The sequence below is a fragment of the Nilaparvata lugens genome, chromosome 6 (assembly GCF_014356525.2).
Source record: "Nilaparvata lugens isolate BPH chromosome 6, ASM1435652v1, whole genome shotgun sequence".
NCBI classification, from domain to species: Eukaryota; Metazoa; Arthropoda; class Insecta; order Hemiptera; family Delphacidae; genus Nilaparvata; species Nilaparvata lugens.
This window is the reverse complement of record NC_052509.1, coordinates 33539036-33562316: the sequence shown is the minus strand read 5'-3', so window position 1 is coordinate 33562316 and position 23281 is coordinate 33539036. Positions and strand designations below refer to the sequence as shown.

Sequence of the window (23281 nt, the reverse complement as noted above, 5' to 3'; positions counted from 1 at the left end):
AAATATTGTCTAAATGTTCTTAGTCTTCTAGTTTTGGTGCCTTGAATATATAATACTAGACTCCTTCAATTATTGGTTTTTAGCGTTTAATTACTGGAACAAACATATTATCACTATACATAATTAAACAGGGTGTTTATAAATGAATATAGGGGTTTTAACTGTATAATATGTATTACATTAAACTTAGTTGTATATTATATGTCAAATGAATGAGTAACTCGAACAGTTTCACTAAGAACCTTATTATGATTCAATGTGACTACCATTTATCACACGGACCACATCCATCTTATAGCCGAGTTCTTCCCAAACATTGATGAGCGTGTCTCCAAAAATTGTAGCAACAGCTGCTTAAATCCGATTTTTCAATTCAGGGAGGTTAGCTGGTGGTGGAGGCACGGACACACGATCCTTGATGTAGCCCCAAAGGTAAAAATCGCATCGCGTTAGGTCGAGAGAACGAGACGGCCATATGCATAGCAAGCCCTTGGTGGCTTGCATAGCAAGCCATGGGGGGCCCTTGCGGTATATCCACCGCTTTGCTACTACCGCTATCTAGCGGATTGCGGCGGAAACATTGCACGAACATGCTTACTGGTGCCAAAAGAACAAAACAGAGAGAGTTACTCTTTCATTTGACATAATTTAAAACTGTAAGTTTAATGTAATTCATTTTATGAAGAGTTGAAACATTCATATTCATTTATAAACACTGTATTCAATCTAATTAGTGTCTAAAATCAATATTATTTTTCATCTTCATGACATGAACGGATAAATGAACATATAAAATATTGTTAGCACCTTTTCTGTTTCTTGTATTGAATCTGATCTATTCAATTGATGAGAATTCATGTTTATCCCAACTTTATAAACCCTAATACTCTGTACATTAATAACATGGATATGCAAATTGTTTTTCCGACAACTGTGGGGGAACTATTCAAGAACAAAGATGAATTGGAGGTAATAATGAATTTTAACATGTTTCAGGTTATACAAATGTTCGAGAGACACGACCTACCTCACTATGTAATTGACTTGGCGAAAAATGCTACTGAAACTATAGAAGTTGATCCAGATTCACCTGACTTGGTAAGTTAAATTATTACTTTTAGTACTTGTATTATGAATAGCCTACAAATAAATTATGAGAGATGCACTTGATTCGAGTGTATTGTACAAGGTTGAAATGTAGAGAAGAATTTAAAAACTTAGATCCGCCCAATAAATAGCAATTATAATTATTTTCATTCTATTTCATTTCATTGCTTCTTAATGTACCTAAGTACCAATTAATTGAACGAGCGTTAGTTCTTACTTTTGACTAAAGACATAAAATCACCCACCAAGTGCTAGTTGCGCACTCGTTTTTGCAAGCAAAATGCGATAGTTTTGCATAAATCTACCAAAGAATGATTCAAGCTCACGCAGGAAACGTTAAGAGTGAAGATGTTGTGCGAGAATAGTGACATAAAATTAAAGGCGTCAGTTAAAATGACTTCCAGAATCGTTTTGATCCATGACAACTGGGCCTCACAGAGCTAGTGCAACCAAACAGCTTCTCCAGCAAATCAATTGGGATCATTTTGATCACCCGCCATAAAAATCAAACTTGGCCACTCGTAACTTATACTTTTTCCTTAAACTCATGACATGACTTTCAGGGCAGAGTTTCTAAACTAACGAGGAGCTCTAAAACAACGTAAACTTGAACCCTCTTAAACTCATCTGACGGTAGCATTTTATAAAAAGGATTTTGGTAGGCTGATCCACTAGTATGACAAATGTATCAAATTCACGGAAATTATGTTGAAGAATAAACAAGAGTGTAAGAAAATTCTAGTCAAAAAAATTTTCACCCGCCATACAAACCAAACTTGGCCACTCGTAACTTATACTTTTTCCTTAAACTCATGACATGACTTTCAGGGCAGAGTTTCTAAACTAACCAGGAGCTCTAAAACAACGTAAACTTGAACCCTCTTAAACTCATCTGACGGTAGAATTTATAAAAAGGATTTTGGTAGGCTGATCCACTAGTATGACAAATGTATCAAATTCACGGAAATTATGTTGAAGAATAAACAAGAGTGTAAGAAAATTTTAGTGGAAAAAATTTTCTTCCATATACATTCGTATTTTATTCATGACAATCGGAGGTTGAAGAAAATATCCCCCGTACAATAGAAAAATCTAATTTCAATTCGACGATTTCAAAAACCTTTCTTGATTATTATCCTTGGTATAAATGTATTTTTTCGCGACCTATTGATAAAATAATATATTTCAATTGAACCGAAATATTTAACTAGCAGAAAACCCGCTACAGGTAACTAAATTTCTTTTTCTGTAGGCAACGCTTCATTCGATACTTTTCCTGCATCATCTGAAGTTGGGGCACTGGGAGAGTGCCTATCACAGCATGGAGACCAACCCCGAACTAACGAGGCGAGTCAACTGTCTCGGACAGCTAGTTACCGAACTAGTCAACACAAGAAACATTAAAACTCTATTAGAGTTTCCCTATTGCGGCCTGCTCACCAAGTTAGAAACTTTTCTCGAGACTCGCGCTCGTTCACTGGATATCTCCGAGGCTGCGCTATACTATAACACACTTTTTGCCTTGTACACCAAACATGAGAATTTTAAGAGAGGTAAGTGAATAAAGCGATTAAAATTCTTTACTTATTTCATAGCCCATACAATATACGATTAGTGTGTATAATTCAAATGAAATGAAAGAACTTTTAATTATAGAACATAACTTGTACTCATGTAATATATTTCAATTAAACAGGACTAGTCTCGACATTTATGTCATTCTCAAGGTCCTTTTTCAAATCCTGATTGAAAAAATCCGTGAAAGATATCAAAACACAATACATAATTTGACAACGAAATTTTAAGGGAATTCATTTGTTGATTCTGCAGCTCAAAAAGCTCTGCAGAACTAATTGGGAGGTGAAAATATTAAAAGTGCCCATCTCTAATATCATCTCTACATCAAATAGAAAAAATCTAATGGTCTTCATTTTTACGATTAGTATTTTTTATTATTTCGACGTATTTTTGGAGAGTTATAAGCCCTTTTGGAGAGTATGCTCTTTTAAGAGCTTACGGTATACTACAAAAACTATTGAAGATATCACAAAACCCCACTGGTCAAAACCTGTAGGAAATTTAACAGCTTCATTTTCCAATGGTTAGTCTTCTCGGAGCGATTTGTTCTCAAGATATAAGCGTGTGAGCAAAATATTGATAAATGCAACTATTAAAGAACCCTCATCCCTTTAGCACAATGGGTACAGATGGGGACTTTTGATATGTTCCTTGAACTAGTCCAAACAAAGCTGTAAATTTAAAAATTGAGTTCCAAACACTTCCTCGTAATTCCTTTGTCAACTATTATTGCAAAAGTGAAGATTACACACCCAACAATAGAACTGTTGCAACGGTTGTAGGGAAATGTATAAAATAGAAAAAATATACATTTAATTAATGATCCCTATCTTCAATAGGGAATTTAATGCTCCCTAAGCTCATAATCAGCATGGATTTTTTCGTAAATTATTAAAAAGAAGGTATGTGGTCAAAAAGAGATGAAAATTGGAGGCAAACGTGTTTTCCTAAAATGTCACACCATACGACTCGGATTTTTCGAAAACTATAAGATATATGGAAGAAGTTGTCAGATTAATATTTTAGGAAATTTTGTACTGGTAGGTGATGCCCATAAGGCGGATAGTTTTTGAGGTACAGGATGACCACGAGAAACATTTACATTTTAGAACTAAAAAAACAATATTAGTTTTAATCAATCAATCAATCAATCAATTTATTTAGCCTGGCGATACAGTAGTACATAAGGCTACGTCACAAAATATTTTATAAAATTACGATACATAATAAAATCATAATTAGGTCGAAATACATAATAAAATCATAATTAGGTCAAAATACATAATAAAAAATCCTTAAAATGAGTAGAGACAACAATATCAATTAATAGCATTCAATAGTTCACCCATAATAGGGCTACGTTATAATTAACTATTTCATGTAATAGTTGACATTAATAATTTAATCTACCTACCACTGTCCTGAATTCCTCTAAAGAGTAGAATGGATTTTCTATGAGCCATTTTCTTAAATGTCTGAGGAATACAGACAGGGGAAGGGTACGGAAGGAGGCTGGTAAAAGGTTGAAAAATTTTATCCCCACTATTGGAAAACTCGAAAGAGTTTGCTGAGTCTGCACCTAGGTACATGCAGATCTCCACTGGCCCTAGTCGGATAATTGTGAATATCACTGGCAACCGTCAGTACATTTTCCCTCAATTTTATCTCTTTCAAGCACTGATACAAAAATTCATTGAAAACTGTTAATATTGAATTTTCCTTGAATAGAGGTTTACAATGATCTAGGTAATCTGCATTGCTTATTATTGTGACTGCTTTCTTCTGTAAAACTAATATTTTTTTACACCTGAGGAATGGCCCCATAATCTGATACCATAAGACAGGATTGAATGGAAAAAAGCATAATAAGCTTGTTTAACATAATTATCAGGCAACTCACATTTTAGTCTCCTCAATAGAAATATATTTCTGCTTAGCTTAGAGCAAATCATTTCAACATGATGTTTCCATAATAGTTTAGAATCCAGCATGAAACCCAGTAGTTTAACTGGGTTGTCTGTCCCGCTAGCATTGTTTAATGAAAATGTGATTTCCTGTGTTTTATTTTCATTTAAAACAAGTTTGTTAATAGAGAACCATTTTTTAACTTTATTGTAATGATCAAGAACTGAGTTTCTTGCAAGGTCTACTGTGGAACTGGATGCATAAATAGTGGTATCGTCGGCAAACATCAAAGCCCTACCAGATAAACAATAGAACAGATCGTTTATTGAAACAATGAAAAGTAAAGGCCCCAAAACTGAACCCTGTGGAACTCCCCTTCTAACAGGCAGTGGAGGAGAGTCAACACCATTCCAGCTCACTATCTGTTGTCTATCTGCCAAATAGGATTCAGTCAACCTGAGCGCATCATCTTTAAGACCATAATACTTTAACTTCAAGAGGAGAATATCATGTGGAATGCACTCAAATGCACGCGATAAGTCACATAGTAAAATGGTTATGAGTATAAATGCTATTTACAGTACAAAACTATGTCTGGAAGGTTAAGTCCTTTTTCCCTGAGACTTATAATGTTACTTTTTAAAAAGATGAATAATTTGAATTTAGCGCTGAACAAAACATCGATACTGTATAATCAAATAGATTAATATCGATAGTCGAAAGATCATTTGTCGATGTATCATTGATAATTTCAAAAAAAATTTGTAGGTTAGATGCCAACACAACAAAGTTATTAAATATGAAGTATCCAATACTAATATTTTAAAATAAAAAATAATAAAAGACTTTTAAAAAAATAAATGATAATTTTGTTAAATATATCAAAAGAATTGTACCAATTACATTAACACAAATTTTACATAATGTTATCATTTACAGGATTTCAATAAAACAATAAACAAAAAGCCAAATATAAATTTAAATCAAATGAATAGTATTTTTATTAAATTTGAACAGTAAATAAATAACAAAAAGAATTATTCCAATATTTGGAGGGAAGTTGAGTTGTTATGGCAGTTAAAAACTGGAGGAAAGAAGCAAAGTCTTGTTCTGTTTTGTACTTTTCGTGATTGTAGATGTACAACCAATGTCTTTGCTGAGTGTAAAAAGATTTAGCTAGTGCAGTTTTATTATTAAAGGTTTATCTTGAATTAAAATGTAATAGTAACTGTAAAAGTGATATAACGGAAAAGAGAAAATGTGGAGATGAAATGTAGTTTTAAAACGGTTAAATGTTATTAAAGTGGGAATCAAACTTGACACACTTTGTGGGCTAATATTATTCTTTTTATTATGAATTGACAGAAAAATTGCATAAAATGTATTTTAATTATCAGATTCTATTATTAATTTATGTTTTTCTAAAAAGGGTGAGTCATTATCATTGTCATTATTATTATTTTGTATAACCTATTTACGGTATTGTAAATTGAAATTGAACTTATTTAAGGACTGTGTCCAAGAAGATAAAATTAAAATAAAATCAGCATATTACTAAATTCAATATGTTCTTATTTTTACTATCAATTCCATTAGGTTATTATTCTTATAGTAAAATTCAAAAACTCTCTTAGGCTCTATGTAAGGAACTGTTTTGTTTTGGATTATGCATCTGACAGTGGTAAAATTTGAAGAATTTTATTTAAATTTTTATATTTAATAAAAATACCGTATCAAAAAAGACGGGTGTGGCAGGCTATTTTCTATTATGTCCAGGAAGGTGTTCCACACTCGTTGCAGTGCATCCAACTGAAAAATTGTCTTCCAAACTTCTCCCTACATAACCCTTCATTGACTGGACTTTTAGTTGTCACATAATTTTACCTTTATACCTAAATCTGCATCCTTTAGCCATAATATGGGATCGATGGCGTCAAAAACATAAAATACAATACACAAAAAATAAAAACATACATAAGGCATGTTTAGCAAGACAGCATTTCCGACAAATCATCACTCATATCTTCAATCTTAATTTGTAGGACCATTAACCAGCCAGATGAGCTGGGTAGGTCATCACGTCAATATACAATTTCACACAAAAGTTTTTGACAACACTGTCACGTCAAAAAATAAAACATAATGGCATAGATGGCTGAAAGGTGATGGCCGCTAAATGTCAACTATAGACTCCTGAAATTAAACTCATTGTCACTCAAATTACGCACAGATGGAGGTAGCATATTAAACATTTTAATAGCGATATTTGGATAACAGTTTTGAGCCTACATCAAGTAACATTGACGTCGAGAGCATTTCGAAGTGAGTAGGCACTCTGCAACCCCCTCAAATTCACTGTCAGATTGGTATTCCTAATACCAACCAGGGAAGCAAAGATAAACTGGCTAAAAACTGTGAGAATCCCGAGTCTGGCGAAGAGTGGCCAACAGTGCTCCAGATGACCACTGGATGTCAATATCAGAACTGCCTTCTTCTGCAGCAGAAGAATACTCTCACAGTGTGAAGAGTGTCCCCACAGCAGTATTCCATAGATAATGTGGCTATGGAACAGTGAATAATAGGCCATAATCAAATGTTCCTCAGTCAGCAAGCACCTCAGTCTTCTCAACAGGTAGATCACACGAGACAATCTTCTGCATACAGCATCCACATGAGCACTCCATGTTAACTTTGGATCGATGTTAAATCCCAGAAGCTTCACCGGTTCATCCAATGAATGATTGAAGTGGTTTCTCAGAGTGCACATGATATCCTGTGTCTTGCCGACGTTGAGCAACAGCTTGTTCTCTTGAAACCAGCGTTCTGCACCAGCGAAGGACTCCTCCAACTCAAGGGTGGCGGCTGCAGGCGAGGATCCTCTCCCAACAAGGGTTGTGTCGTCTGCAAACAGCAGCTCACTTCCGCCGACTCTCAAATCGTTCATATGCAGGATGAACAGGACCGGCCCCAGGACAGAGCCCTGCGGTACCCCATGCCGTACATGCAGCTCGCCAGATGATGCACCCCGAACATTCACTATCTGCCTTCTGTCAGAAAGATAGGACTTGAAAGTGTCAACAACAATGTCCGTTATACCATACTGACTCAACTTTCCAAGGAGAAGCTCATGAGACACACAGTCAAAAGCACGTGACAGGTCACACAGTCTCACTGCCACAGAATCTCCACTCTCGAATGCATCAATGACTTCATTGATGAGGGCTAGCAGGGCGGTTTGTGTGGACTTGGACTTTCTAAAGCCATGTTGTCTATCAGACAGCAAACTATTCCTCTCAAGATGGTCCATTAGCTGATCCTTCATGGCAACCTCTAAGATTTTCCCGAGTAAGGGGGTAACAGTAATTGGTCGGAAGTTATTCTTGTCCTTCTCATCTCCCTTTTTGTATATAGGTACAGTTTTACCCAACTTCAAACAATTCGGAAAGTAGCCCAGTTTAAGACATTGACTAAAGACACTGGCAAGATGAGATGCCATCTCATCAACCACTAATTTCAAGAATACCACAGTAAATCCATAGATGTCCTGAGAAGGTGAATTTTTAAAAGCAGTCACTATTTTCAATACATCATTTCTCGAGACTCTCCTCCATACAGATAAAACTGCGGGTTGTGCTTCTACATCTTCCAACACCATTTGGCTGAGTCACTGGAATCTGCTGAAGAATGGCCTCCACGGAGTTAAGATAGTGACTGTTCATAACATCCAGTCTGAAACATTGAGTCATGATGTTCATAACATCCAGTCTGTAACATTGATTCTGTGTAGACGCTCTGCACTTGTTAATAAGCTTCCAAGCCGATTTACATGGGTTCTGAGAGTCAAGTATAGCATCAGCATTTTTCCTCTTAACTGCTTGGTCCACCTCCTGATTGAGAAGCTTCCGTGCCCTTAAATACCTGCTAAATGCTACTTCTTTAGCCATCCTGTCCTGAGTTTACTCATAGTTCTGGTACAGAAGAGATACAGCAAACTTGAACACGTTCAATTCATGTGAGAACCATATATTCACTAACACTGTAGTACGCCTTGCTTTTCAAGTGCTTGGATACAACTCTCTCGAACGCTCTTAAATCCAACTGTTTTACTCCTGTAGGCAGCCTATTGAAGTATCGCAATGCCGAACTCCTGAAGCACTCCTGTGATCTCTGAAGGCGTACTCTGGGAATATCAATCAGCTCTCGATGTCTGGTGTTATGTTCATGCACATCAGTCCGAGTCACTATGTACTGCTTGTTCTTCTTGACATACATTAGACAAAGAAGTAGGAAGTGGCAGATCACTGTTTGAATACCAAGTCTAACAAAAAGGGCTTGCAGTGTGCGCGATAATCGCTTGCGGTGATGATTCGGACAGCCGGTTTTTACAGCTTCAGTATGTCCACAACCTTTGCTGAATGACCCCACATGAGTAGGCCATAGGAAACGTGACAGTGGAAGAGCGTGTGATACACCATGACTAAATAGGCCTCAGTCACATGACCCCTCAGCTTCAGCAGCAGAAAACAAATTCTGGACAGTCTTGTGGTCACATGCTGAATATGGCTGGCCCAGTTGAGTTCATTGTTCAGAACAAAACCCAGCAGCTTGACAGGGTCTTGATCACCAGGAAGGTTTCTTGACAAGCTGCAGATGACATGCTGGGTCTTGTTTGCATTCAACTGGAATCGGTTTGCCAGGAAATTTTCTTTTCATACATGATTCAAATGGTGAATTATTGTTTTTGATTTCAGCCGCAAGGGTGATGTACGAGCATGGCCTTAGATCGGAAAACACGAGAGCCCAGTGTCAGTGCTACGGCGCTTGCCTGAATGCTCTACAACTAGTTAGTTCCGATAATGCTTGGATTGTTAAACCTTCTTCAGATCCAGAAGTAAGTAGGCTTATATAGGCTTACTCATATCACCATAACCACTCTTCTTTCTTTCTAGCAGACTTTGGCTCTTCAAATGGTTTCTATTGGTTTTCTATTTAATTATGTAAAAAGGTTAATGGCTAAAGGCCATGTGGCAAAGGCAAATGGATAAAGGCTACCTTCTTATAATTTCTTTGCAAAACTGCTAGAAACCAAATTCATGAAAACTACTCTATGTTTGAATGTATATTTTATGATATTGCATTCACTTTTCAATTACACAGTGTTTTTTCAATTTTCAAATTTTAGATCTTACCCACTAGTATAACTTGGAGGCACTCTCTATCTTATTTCCCTACTTATTCATCGATATCTCTAATCATCCTTATTGTTAGTTTAAGCAGTTCCATTATAAATAGAATTCATGAAAAATATTTTCTCTAAAAAGGCATGTCATCCATTGAAATTATTGACATATATCTTTCCAGGATGATATTGAAGTACTGGAACTGAAAGACATACGCCGTGAGTATGAACTTTCGAAGGCCAGATGCTTACTCAAAGACTGTTCTCCAGGTAAGTAATTTGACAATTGGAAAATAGCTGATTATTAAAATTTATTGTCAAAATTCACATATTCAAATTCAAATTTATTGGATTATAAGATTATTTTACACTTTCCAATAGTGCAAGACAAAATCAAAAACAGGATATAATGAGCCCTGAGAAAGATCCGTGTGAGGCTAGAGAAAAAAAAATGATATAAATAATTAAATGCTAATTTACATATCGTTGTAGATTGTAGTTGTAAGCTGTAATAACAACTATCTTCATAAGATAATTAAAATAATAAAATAAATCAATAGTTAAGTAATAAGATACTGAAGTACAGTAACAGTAATAATAGTAAAGTAATAATATTTTGATAATGCAAAAATTTAACGTGACTTTTTATTTTCCTATTTTTCAATTATCAGACATGTACCTAAACTGCGATTGATTTTAAACCCTTCTTTTGCTTCAATTTCAGACTCATTGCCAGCAGAAGTTGTTGTTAGGTGTGTGGCAGAGGGCTTCTACAAAATGGCATTGCAACTGTGTCATCTTTTCCATCTGGGATACGAACAACCTCTCGAAGCTCTAGCCACCGCTTGTATCACTATTGCAAACCACGATAAACCTTGGGATTGGCTGCTTCAAAACGAAATTTCTGGTAAGACTAATAATAATAATATTTTATTCTCAACAAAAGTATAACAAAAACAATGTAATACAGTTGAAAAACGTCACAGATAAATAACATAAAATATCAATCTTAAAATAAAACTCTAATAACATTTAACAATTCATTAAATTTGCAAAATTTAGATAATAATTTTTTTCACTCTAACAAGAATTCGTCAACCTCATAGAAAGCCTTCTCACTGAGAAAAGAATATAATTTTGTTTTGAATTGTTTTTCTTCAACAATACTTCTCAAATCAGCCGGAAGTTTCGCAAAAAACTTTCGTCCCCTATAAGTAGGTGTTTTCTCAAATACAGTCAGCCTATGTCTCTCAACTGAAATGTTATTCCTTCCTCTAGTGTTATAGCCATGAATATCTGAGTTAACTTGGAATGAATTCAACCTATCCTTCACATGTAATATTGATTTGAAAATGTACAATGATGGAACAGTTAAAATACTTAGGCTACTGAAAGACTCCCGACATATCTGTGGAAATTTGAGCCCCTCCAGGTATCTTATTGCGGACTTTTGCAAAACAAAAATTCTTTGAATGTTTTGCTTCGAAGTACTCCCCCATAATTCAATGCCATAAGCAATGTGGGATTCAATCAGTGCATAGTAGACACTTTTTGCTGTTGTTTTAGGCACCCGTTTAACAATATTTCTAAATGCAAAAAGTGACCTACTCAATTTCAATGATATCTTGTTCACATGATCCCCCCAATTAAGCTTGGAATCCATCGACAAACCTAACATGTTCACAACAGTACAACTTTCAATGTTCGTTTCACCAAGTGTTATGGTGGGGTGAAAAGGACGATACTTATAATCAAAGCTGATGACATGACTTTTGTTTGAATTTATAGTGAGGTCTGATTCATTAAAAAACTGCACAACCTCATTTTCCATGTTATTTGACTTCAATACTCTTTCGAATTATGTGGGCACCCCAATACTCTGTCGAATCATGTAGGTACCATCCGTACATAATGCTCCTGCTCAAAAACAAATATAATTAAACATTAATCTTTTCAACACAATTTTGTCATGAATACACAATACACAACACAACTGTAATGCTGAAATTTTGTCATTCAAACAGATGCAATTATCTTGCATATTTAATGTATACATCATATTTTTAATTTTTCCCACAGTTACCAGAAAAAGTGCTCATTCCCGCATCAATTATAGTACGCATAATACCTTATTCCCACACTCAGTGCGGGAATGTAGATTTGAGTGCGGCAAAGACTTTGTCGCACTCCAACTTTCCAACATAACATCACAAAACTGGTAACACACTTTATGGCGGTAGAGTGCAACAAAGTAAAAATTAAGTTGGCCAACCTGAATGTGATTCGACAATTTATAGACCGAATTGAATATGCCTTCCATTCAATTCATTTCATTTTATTGTCAATTTAGAATATTCAAGAACATTCATTATCAAGTCACTGGCTGAGAGGTAAAGTGTCTGCCTGCTACCTGACAGGATGTGGTTCGATACTCAGCACGGTCTGATTCTTTTGCTGAGAATTTTCAGCTTCAATGAAGATTAACCATGTAATTTTGACAAAATAAATATTAAAAATTAATTAATTAATAGCTAATATTGAAAATAAAAATCATCTAGAATAGTTATATTATTAATTTATGAAGCTTATTATAAATAAATAATTATATATACAATAATATATAACTTAATTACAATAATGAATTATGAAAATATAAAACATATTTAATTATTTATTATATTAATTACTAATTTATTATGTGAATTAAATTGATAAATTTTAAATCAATTTTATTTTCAATTTAATTCAGGTTGAATAATTTTAAAAAGTAATAAAATTATATTGAGTATTTAAAATTTATAGAATGTTAAAATTAATAATCATTCATTTTTGGGTTCATAAATAATAAATAAATAGATTTTATTGTCGTAGACCAATATAGGTAATTGACAAAGTCATAGTAATACAATATTACAAAATAATAGAGTCAAAGCAATAGTTTAAAGTCACAAAGTAGAATAAATTACATCAAGTAGAATCGAAGAACTCTGTCAAACAATAGAAAGGTCTTAAAACCAGCCACTCAAAAAGTAATTTTTTAAAAATAACAATATTTTCACAACATTTGATATCCAATGGCAACTTATTGTACATTCTCAAGCCTATGCTGTCATAGTGTTTCATGCTTATGACAAGACGTTGATATGGAATATCAATGAGGTCGAGTTTTATCCTCGTTTAGTTTAAAGCCATTCGCTGTGAACCACTTGGAAGCCTCCGCCAAGGTATCGGCTGTCATGTTATGTAAAGTGTGTACATCTGAATGAGAATTAAGAAAAGTGGTGTCATCAGCATACAACACAGTCTTGATGTTGATTGTGAAAGGAAGATCATTTATCATCAATACAAAGAGGAGTGGTCCCAATATTGATCCTTGGGGGACACCGTACTTTACTTTAGCAAGATCGGATCTCTCATTTCCTACACAAACAACTTGCTGGCGATCGCCAAGGTACGATCTAAAAAGACTAAGGCTCCTTCCACTGACTCCATAATAAGCTAATTTTTCAAGCAAAATATCATGATTCACGCAGTCAAATGCCTTGCTCAGGTCACAGAAGGCAGTCTGAGCAAAGCACCTGTTTTCAAAAGACTCAATTACAAATTTTATTAGTGCATCAAAGGCGTCAGTAGTGGATCTTCCCTTCATAAAACCAAATTGATGCTCAGACAGTACCCCAAGATTTACTAAGTATTCATACACCTGTATATACATGACAATGTCTAGAACCTTGGAGAAGACAGGTACTATTTGGATGGGTCTATAACTGGAAGGTTCCTCTTTTGAGCCCTTCTTATGAACGGGAACAACTTTGGAGACTTTTAATACATCGGGGAAAACACCCTGTATAATACACCTGTTTATACAAATGGTCAGTACTGGCACTACAGAGTGAGCAATAGTTTTGAGAAGACAGCTTGATAGACCATAGAAATCTTCACTCTTCGAAACTTTAAGATTATGAACCACTTTAAAAATCATCTCTTGACTCACCTCATGAAAAAAGAATAAGCTATTTTGCACTTTAGTGACATTATCATTGAGCAATGCACTGGCTGTAATTGATGGCTTGTCTATCTTCTCGTGCACATCATCTACTGACTGAATGAAATAATTATTAAGTTTGTTTGGTTCAGGAGTAGATAAGTTTACAACATTCTTGTTGAAGGATAAAGTTTTGATAATTTGCCATGCTTTCTTACATTTGTTATTAGAAGATTCAATAATTGATGCAGCAGAATCCCTCTTGGCTTCATCCAATGAATTTCTGTACAGTGCTCTGCATCTAAGATAAAGTGTTTTCGAATGATCGGTTTTTTGTTTTCATGTAAGAGAGTGAGCAGAATCTTAATCTTACTAAGTTCAGGTGTGTACCAGTCAGCCTTACATTTGAAATTCTTCCTATTATCAACTTGGGAAACTTTTTTCTACAGGTCTTTCTAGGGATAGTTAGATTGAAATAGTATAAAACTGTATTGAGGAAGGATTCGAATATATCACTTGCATCTGACTTTTCCATGACAGCACTCCAATTCACTAAATTCAGAGACCGATTAAATTGTAGTAATTTATCTTTAGTAACAGGTCTTGAAGTAATAGTGACAAAATCGTTAGAACTTGACTCAACAGAACCACAGGGCACACATATCGTGACACAATCATGATCAGAGTAGGAAAATCCTATAACACTTGAATTTGTCATATCAGGTTAACGTTTGAAAAAATATTATCGAGACAGGCTTGGTCTCGAGTGGGCAGAGTATTGAAAATATTATGATTAAATTGTCTCAATAGATTTTTCAAATTATTGGAATGACAGGTTTCCTGATTGACATCAAAGGCAGAATTAAGATCTCCACCAAGAACAATAGTATGGTCATTATAGTAGCATCGTCTAGACAAAAATAGAAGCAATTCCTCCAATTTGGCTGAAAATACTTTTGGGTCTCCACAAGGAAATCTGTACAATGATACGATAATGAGTTTCCTGGCTCCAATAATAGTACAGGTGGCCTCAAACTCACGTTCAATACATAGAAAATTCAGACTGAATTCTTGACTTTGAGAGTAAAGATTCCTACTGACAAATATTGCAACTCTGCCATTTTTGTGTAATAATCTACAGTAACTACTTGTTGCAATACAAACATCCATTTTACTATATACGATTTCATCAGTAAGCAACCAATGTTCACTTATACCTATAATAGCAATATCTTCATTAATTACAAAGTCATTGAGAACATTTAATTTACCTCTCAATCCTTGAACATTTAGATAAGCAATTCTTGTGCAAGGAATTGTATGTTTTAATGAGTCTAATCTATACCTATTTGAACTTGTATTGTTGAGTTTAAACGACTGTGCACAATGTTAGTATCTACCACAGAGTCTGTTATTAATGAGGGACTGCAGGGAATGTTATTTAGTTCTGCATCGTCCTTTAGTACTTGATCACGAGGAGATGAACAACTTGAATCGAATCCTGATTGGTTTATAGAGTATTTGAGTGAGTCATGGAAGGACACAGTAGTACTGGTACTGGATTCCAGAACATCTGGGATTTGAGCTGCAATAACGTCTCTATGATGGCGAACATCTGGAGTTGATCCTCCGTGCAGAATCGTCCGAGGCTGACCAATCAGTGGCGTTGATGTTGACGTCAATGAGTCATCATCACATGAATAAGCTCATGAATAAACTTCTGACTGAAATATTGTAGGCCTTTTTGATGTTACTCATTTTTTACATTGAGAACCATTGAAAATGGAGACTTTTCCTGTAGATGAGATATTAAGATAATTGAGTTTGAGATAACTTTGAAATATCACAACTATGGTTATTCACATCAATTTCTGAGCATTTTGGTGTGGAATGATTGCAACCTCCACCATGAGTAGAAAAATACTACAAAATTATACAGACAAACATTTGGTGAACTATAGGACATGTTAACCCCTAATTGATCACTTTTCACATTTAATGGTAACTGTAGGAAAAATTTAATGTGTAATACGTGTGCAAAGTTCCTTTGCTGCACTCAAGAAACATTCCGCACTCGCCTACGGCTCGTGCGTAAACGTTTCTCTCGGTGCAGCAAAGTGTCACTTTGCGCACTAGTTACACAAATAATTATTTCCTCATTGTTTCGGTTAGCAATTCCAACTTATGTAGACTGACAAAAACAAAAAACATGATCTACACAAGTTCAATGTTTTTAATATGTTTCATTATTAAGTACATGCGCTCATAAAGTAATCAGCATAGTGAGATTCACTTGACACTGTCAGGATTGACTGAACGGTTGAATGGGTGACGTTTCATATAATTACAATGAATGATTTCAATTTCAAATATAAATATTATAGAAGTAGGCAAAATCATTTGTGTAAGAATAATGTTTGATTAGAATTCTGACTGTTTAATGTGTAATTCTGAGACTATAGTGAGATTCTCGTTTAAGTTAGTATTTGATAAACACTAGTTTTCTATTCTTATCTGTCATTATACAAAGCAGATAACTCCACCATTTTCCAACTCAGCACCGTTGACAATTTTTTTGTAGAAATATGTACTTTGAAATATTGTTGGCTATGAAAATTCCCTACATCATGAAAAAATATATTTTCTTGGCGAATAAAATATAATTAAAAATGTATTATTGTTAAGAAGACTCAACAAAATCATTATTAGATCCTATTTCGAATCAAATTACCTATTTCAATTTGATTATTTACGGGGATAAATATAATCCCACTACAAATCACACTAATCTCACTACTTTACGGTAGCAGGCGGTGTAAAAATAAACTTGGCAACTATGAAATCCACTGACTTCAGAGCTTAAATCTCACTATAGTGATGATTAAGAATAAAAAGAAATCGAGCAATGAGAATATAAGCAGAGATTCAACTGCACATTTGTCAGTAGGACGTCATCCTATCATTGCCACCGACTTTATAACGTGAATCTCGCTGAAGATTACTAAAAGTAACTTTTTTTAATAACATGGAAAGCAGCCTCTCTGGTCTAAGCGCCTGTGTTGACGACAGGTAGGAAGGTAATGTCTCAGTAATAGACTGTCTACAGTTGTTCAACTAAAATATGCTACTGAGATTTTGGGTTATGTTTGATGTTTGAAGTTTTAATATTGTCAATGATGATGTGAGCAGAAATGTGTTACAATGTGTGGACATGTGACTTGTTTGCAGATGTAGTGGTAGGGGACGCGAGTGCAGGTGCGGTGGCGTGGCGCCTGCTGGAGCAGCTTCTGTTCCAGTACGAGCAGGAAGGCCTCACGTCGCTCCATCAGGTGGTTGCCAGCAACATTATGTCGCACTCCGCCTTCCTCCCGCACTGGCTTCACGCATCTTACAAGGTATTTTCCTCCTCCTCCTCCTACTATCTCACTTTACTCTTTGAAACAGAATACTAAGGGCCGTTTGTAAAGTCAAAGCTTAACTCAATTTGATCTGCTAGTGGCTTAAACTCAAAATGGAACACATGACCTGATATGGATTTAATCCAGTTTGAAATAAAATTTAGGTCAAACTGATACAATGTAAACGGCTCTAAAGCACTCTTTTTTTGCTCTAGGAGTAATGTGGCACTAAAAGTAACAAGGAACTAAAAGTAACTACATTTAAATAACATGCGAAGCAACCTCACTGGCTCAGATAATAGCCTATCTACAGTTGTTCAAATAGAACATACTATTATCTGTGATTTTAAGCTAAGTTTGAAGTTTGAAGAGGGTACTATGAAAGGAAGTTGAAGAATATCTTCTAATAAATGTAGGTGAAGGAAAAATGTTGTGTATATCACGGGACCAAAAGTGTGTTTTCGCTTGTCGAAATTGTTGTCCTTGGCTTAGCCGCGGGCTCCAAACGGTTCCTCTCAGGGAGAAATATCTTACTTTTTCCCCTAAATCAACAAATAACTATTAGGCCTATACTTCTAGGAAATGAAGTGAAAATTTTTCTCCCCGAAGGAAACTTTCCCGCCCCAGGGCATATCCAAGGAAGAAAACGTTCTTGAGACCCTGTATGCACACAACATTTTTCCTTCACCTATGTCTATAACAATATATTATTTTACACTGTCTTCAACATTAATATATTAGTTTTATAGGAATTTAATTTGATGATTCCTATGTTGAAATTGATTAAATGGAACTTAATGAATGAGGAATTAATTTTAATGTTGAATGACAAAATTAAACTTTTGATAAATATGAAAATAAAACTGTTACAAGTGATAAACAAACTATGCTAGTTGAAAACATCACAGGTGGCAATCAGATGATTCGCCACAGTTTCAAAAAGCTCGCTCAATAACTTAATGACACACGTGTCTACGCTCATAGAGATATCACCAATGTTGGGCTAGTTTCACATTCATTCGGTTCGTTTTGTTTTCGGTTCGTTTTCGGCAAATTTCGATAAGTGTGAAACGGTAATTCGGTTTGAATTAGGTACCGAATAGAAAACGCATAGAACCGAACGCTCACTTGACTAATAAATTCCATCAGGTTTCAATTCGTTGCTAGCGAGAGGCTACTTTCACACACTTTCGGTTCGGTTCGGTTCGTTCTGTTTTCGGCAAATTCTGATGAGTGTGAAACGATGATTCGGTTTGAATTCGGTACCGAATAGCAACCGCATAGCACCGAACGCCCCCTCGACACGAATAGGTTTCATTATATTCGAATTCTTTGCTAGGGAAAGAGGAAAAAACAAAGTCTTCCACACACGCTTGCCTTTTTTGTTTTTATTTTAACCTGATATCGTGATTATCTGTTTCAAAACTTTCCAAGTCAAAATCATATGGTCAATTCATTTCTGTTAGTTCACAGAAACATTTTTTTCTCAATGAATAGTTCGCTGAAAAAATATGAAAGATATAAATTAAAACTTAGGGAGAATTTTTATTTTTCTATTTTTTTTCACGAATATTGCATGATTTCATCAATGCAGAGAAGAGATGAAGTTTATATACCATGTGTCAAAACAAGGAATAAATTTTCGATTTAAAAAAATAATCTCTCTGAACATCCAAAATTAACATAATCAAAAATAAACTATTCAAATAATTCACAATTTTTAATTGACTTTAAAATTTTGTTGTTCAAGGAATAACATCTTACAATTTAACACCAGCTGTTATATTCAAATATACCAGCATGAACTGTGAAAATCCATACACAGCTGTGTTTGAGAAGAAAATGCCTAATTAGGATCGTACGAATTAAAACCTGACATGTATGAAAGCCTCATTCGTTTTCGGTAAGTAACCGAACCGAACCGAAAACGAACCGAATCGAATGAAACCGAAAGCGTGTGAAGCTAGCCTTATTAAAATTGTTATTTACTCCAAGTCCCTATTTCCTGTTCCATACAAAAAAAAAATGGTGTGGTACACTCACACAACTTTCCTTGCTCATTGATCTATAAGCCTCATTAACGAGCATAATTTAGGGGAATAACATGCCGATTGGCGGCTAAATAATTAAAACTAAGATTATACTATTGTTATTGTGTTCAGAGTACATTTTCCTTTGTTTGAATTATGAAATTTGAGGATTTTTTAAAAGTTGTCAGAACAGCTGTTCTACAAATAAAATATCGACATGTGTTCTTTTGAATAAACTGCTCTACCTACCTACCTCACGCACGAGAAGGAGGTTACAAAGTAAATTTCTCAAGGATGGGGTGGACCTCCTGTTAATTTCTCAGGGAGGAGACTCATGCCAGTTAATAGAGCTGATATATAACTATACAGGGTATGAATTTGAAAAAAAATCGGTCAAGTCATTTTTGAGAAAATCGTGATAGAAATTTAACAAAATTCATTCTTCTCATGAATATTACGGAGCTCCTGCAATTTTCCCAGAAATGAGACTCATGTCAGTTGATAGGGCTTATAAATATCTATCTAGGGTATAAATTTGAAGAAAATCGCTGGCTAACGTTACTAATTACGGCACATTTGTATCTCAGCTATTTTTGAAGATATCGACTCAATTTTTTGTTTAAATGAAAGAGAAAGAAAAAAAGGTGTCGCTAGCCTAATTTCAACTCAAAAAAGTTATTCTAAATAATATTAAAGGTACTTCGAAAATATCACATGAACTAACCTTATTATCAGTACTTAGTTAGTATTTTACTCTTTATTTACTGTTGAAATACTTGTATCTTGTATTTTTTGCTCATTAATCTAAATTAACTTTGTCTCAGAATGTTTTTTTTTTGTAGTAAACAATTTAAATTACGGTACTTTAAACAATTACAATAGTATCAACTGTGATAGCGATAGCCTGTAAACTAGTTCATTACTCGATGAGAGATTCCGGTTTCCACTTGTTCGATTACTGATTCAAGAGTTCAATATTAATTTTTAAGTTTTATTTCATTATTTTTTTACAAACTTTAATCTGATATATTTGAATTCTGATTCAATCTACATTTTTTCCATAATTGGAAGTATTATTCTGAAAAGATTGGTTACTACTTCTGATAACTCCAGTGGATACTAAAATTTTGAAGTTTCATATAGGTATTGATAATTGAAGTTGATAGGAAATCTGAATAATATAAAAAGTTGTAATTTTTGCTTGAAAAATGTTCAGAATATTTTTATATGGAGATCCATTACTGCTGACCACATTTACTCCTGTATCTAATGCTATTGGTGAAACCTGGCTTACCAAAGTTTGATGTGACTACCAAACCTTACCTGATGAAGACTGAGCAAGCCTGAGGCTTGCTCAGTCTTCATCTGGTTAGGCTTTGTTAGATTAGGTTGGGCTATGCTAGCTTTGGGAAAAGTTAGGTTGGATTTCATTGGGTTGGACTGGGCTGAATTTGTTAGTTTGAGTTGGGCTTTGTTAGATTGGGGATGATGAAGATTAGGAGAACTATAGTTAGATGAGATTAGGTTGGGAAACTTTAGATTAGAAGAAGTATTGATTGGAAAAGCTTAGGTCAGGAAAGTTTATATTAGGAAAAACTGAGGTTAGGAAAAGCTTAGGTTAGAAGAAGCTTAGGTTAGAAAGAGCTTTGGTGAGGAGAAGCTTAGGTTAGGAAAAGCTTAGATTAGGAAAAGTTCAGGTTTGGAGAAGCTAAGGTTGCGAGAAGCTTAGGTGAGGAAAAGTTTTGGTTAGGAGAAGCTAAGATTAGAAATAACTCAGGCTAGGAGAAGCTTTGGTTAGGAAAAGCTTAGGTTAGGAGAAGTTACGGTTGAAAAGCTTAGGTGAGAAAAAGTTTAGGTTAGGATGAAGCTTAGGTTGAGAGCTTAGGTTGAGAGAAGCTTAGGTTAGGAGAAGCTAAGGTTGGGGAAAGCTTGGGTTGAGAATAGCTTAGGTTTGGAGAAGCTCAGGTTAGGATAAGCTAAGGTTAGGAAAGGTTTAGGTTTAGAAAAGCTAAGATTAGGAGAAGCTTAGGTCAGGAGAAACTAAGGTTAGAAAAAGCTTTGGTGAAGAGAAGCTTTGGTTAGGAGAAGCTAAGGTTAGGAAATGCTTAGGTTAGGGACAGCTTAGGATGGGAAAAGCTTAGGTTAGGAGAAGCTTAGGTTAGGAGAAGCTTAGGTTAGGATAAGCTTACGTAGGAGAAACTTAGGAGAAGCTAAGATTGGGAAAAACTTAAGTTAGGAGAAGCTTTGGTAAGGAAAAGCTTAGGTTAGGGAAAGCTTAGGTTAGGAGAGATTTGGTCTTGGCTCAGGCTCAGTAAAAGAAAAGCTCAGGTTGAGAATAGCTTATTTTAGGAGAAACTCAGGTTAGGATAAGCTAGGGCTAGGAGAGGTTTAGGTTTAGAAAAGCTAAGATTAGGGAAAGCTTAGGTTAGGAGAAACTAAGGTTAGGAAAAGCTTAGGTTAGGAGAAGCTTTGTTTAGGAAAAGCTAAGGTTAGGGGAAGCTTAGGTTAGGGACAGCTTAGGTTAGGGACAGCTTAGGATGGGAAAAGCTTAGGTAAGGAGAAGCTTAGGTTAGGATAAGTGAAGGTTAGGAAAAGCTTAGGTTAGAGACAGCTTAGGATGGGAATAGTTTAGGTTAGGAGATGTTTAGGTTAGGAGAAGCTAGGGTTAGGAGAAGTTAAGATTAGAAAAAAACAACTTGTGTTAGGAGAAGCTTTGGTTAGGAAAAGTCAAGGTTAGGAAAAGCTTTGGTTAGGAGAAGCTGTGTTAACTTAGCAGTAAAAACAAAGTTATAGTCAGCTGTGACATTGGCTTCTTTCTTCATTGTTAACATAACCTCATTCTTCATTGTTGAGTCCCACTACAGAAAATAAAACTTGTTTTTTTAATGTTTAAATTAGTCTTTTAGGATTAAATTTATAGTAGGCTATGGACACTTTTTTTTCTTACTCTTCAATTTTGAAAAAATTAAGTATACAATATATTAGCAATGTAGGCCTACAATAGGTCTATATGAAAAATACAATAATTCATTAGCCTATTGTTAATAAGTCCATATTAGGCCTACTCAAGCTTACCTTTTCAACTAATTTTGGGCTAGTCGGTGTGAGTGAAGAATTGTTTTTTTTTTAAGATTTATATAAAAAATAATCTCATTTTGAATAATAGACCTATGAACTCTAAGAAATACTGAATTATAAACTTCAGTGGGATTACAATTGCTTATTATTAAAAAAGACAGCAATAGTTTAAAGAAATATCACGAAAATGATATTGTCTCAATATAATGTAGCTTGGTTATGAGTTAAAAGTAGATTTTAAAAACTATATTCAGTAAAGATATTATTACTTGATTTCCTGCCTATTTTTCTGTGAACTCCAATAATATGTCAGAATATTAATTAACCTAACCAACTAGAGATCAGTCTCAATTAATTCGGATAATTAGAGTTCTACTATGGAATAGGCTATATGAAAATTTCATTTAATGTAATCTTATTGTTTTTCTTTTGAGCAATCACAAGTGATAAGATAACACAGTTATCAAGATAAAAAAAAGTAGCTGAAACAGTCAGTTTAGACATTGCCAACTGAATTTCTTGAGTATAATCTAGAATAATAATATTATTGTCGATTGACTAAAAATATCGATACCATATTGAAGTATCGAAACATGATAGTCAATATGTCGTCTGTTGAGTCGAGTCATCAAGCCCTTACCCGTCCGGCCTTTTGAAACATTAAAATTTATGAAGGAAATAAATAAAAATGAATTTTCATTCGTTATAATCCTTTAATATTGCATAAAGCATAATCATAGTATATGCTATATTATTTGCGAGTGCATAAATATTAATTAATTCAAGCCTACAGGCATCGTCTACTGAAAATAAGGTTAGTTCATCTGAGATTTTTGAAGTAGCATTAATATTATTTAGAATCGTTTTTTTTTTTAGTTGAAATTAGGCTAGTGACACCTATTTTTTCTTCCTTTTCCATTTAAAAAAAATTGAGTCGATATCTTCAAAAATAGCTGAGATTCAATTCAATTCATTTTATTTAAAAACTTTATACATTACATAGTATGTAAAAACAAAGTAA

At 34.6% G+C, this 23281-nt stretch overlaps 1 protein-coding gene across 2 annotated transcripts in view; it reads left to right on the top strand.

Moving 5' to 3' along the window:
• Nucleotides 1-23281, top strand: part of LOC111045627 (nuclear pore complex protein Nup160 homolog) — a 116069-nt gene that overhangs the window by 82071 nt on the left and 10717 nt on the right. For both annotated transcript variants that reach the window (XM_039430657.1, XM_039430658.1), the window contains 6 exons: nucleotides 997-1098; nucleotides 2360-2660; nucleotides 9342-9481; nucleotides 9952-10039; nucleotides 10494-10676; nucleotides 16983-17149. In XM_039430657.1, coding sequence (XP_039286591.1) covers nucleotides 997-1098; nucleotides 2360-2660; nucleotides 9342-9481; nucleotides 9952-10039; nucleotides 10494-10676; nucleotides 16983-17149 — 981 coding nt within the window. The remainder of the gene's footprint in view (nucleotides 1-996; nucleotides 1099-2359; nucleotides 2661-9341; nucleotides 9482-9951; nucleotides 10040-10493; nucleotides 10677-16982; nucleotides 17150-23281) is intronic.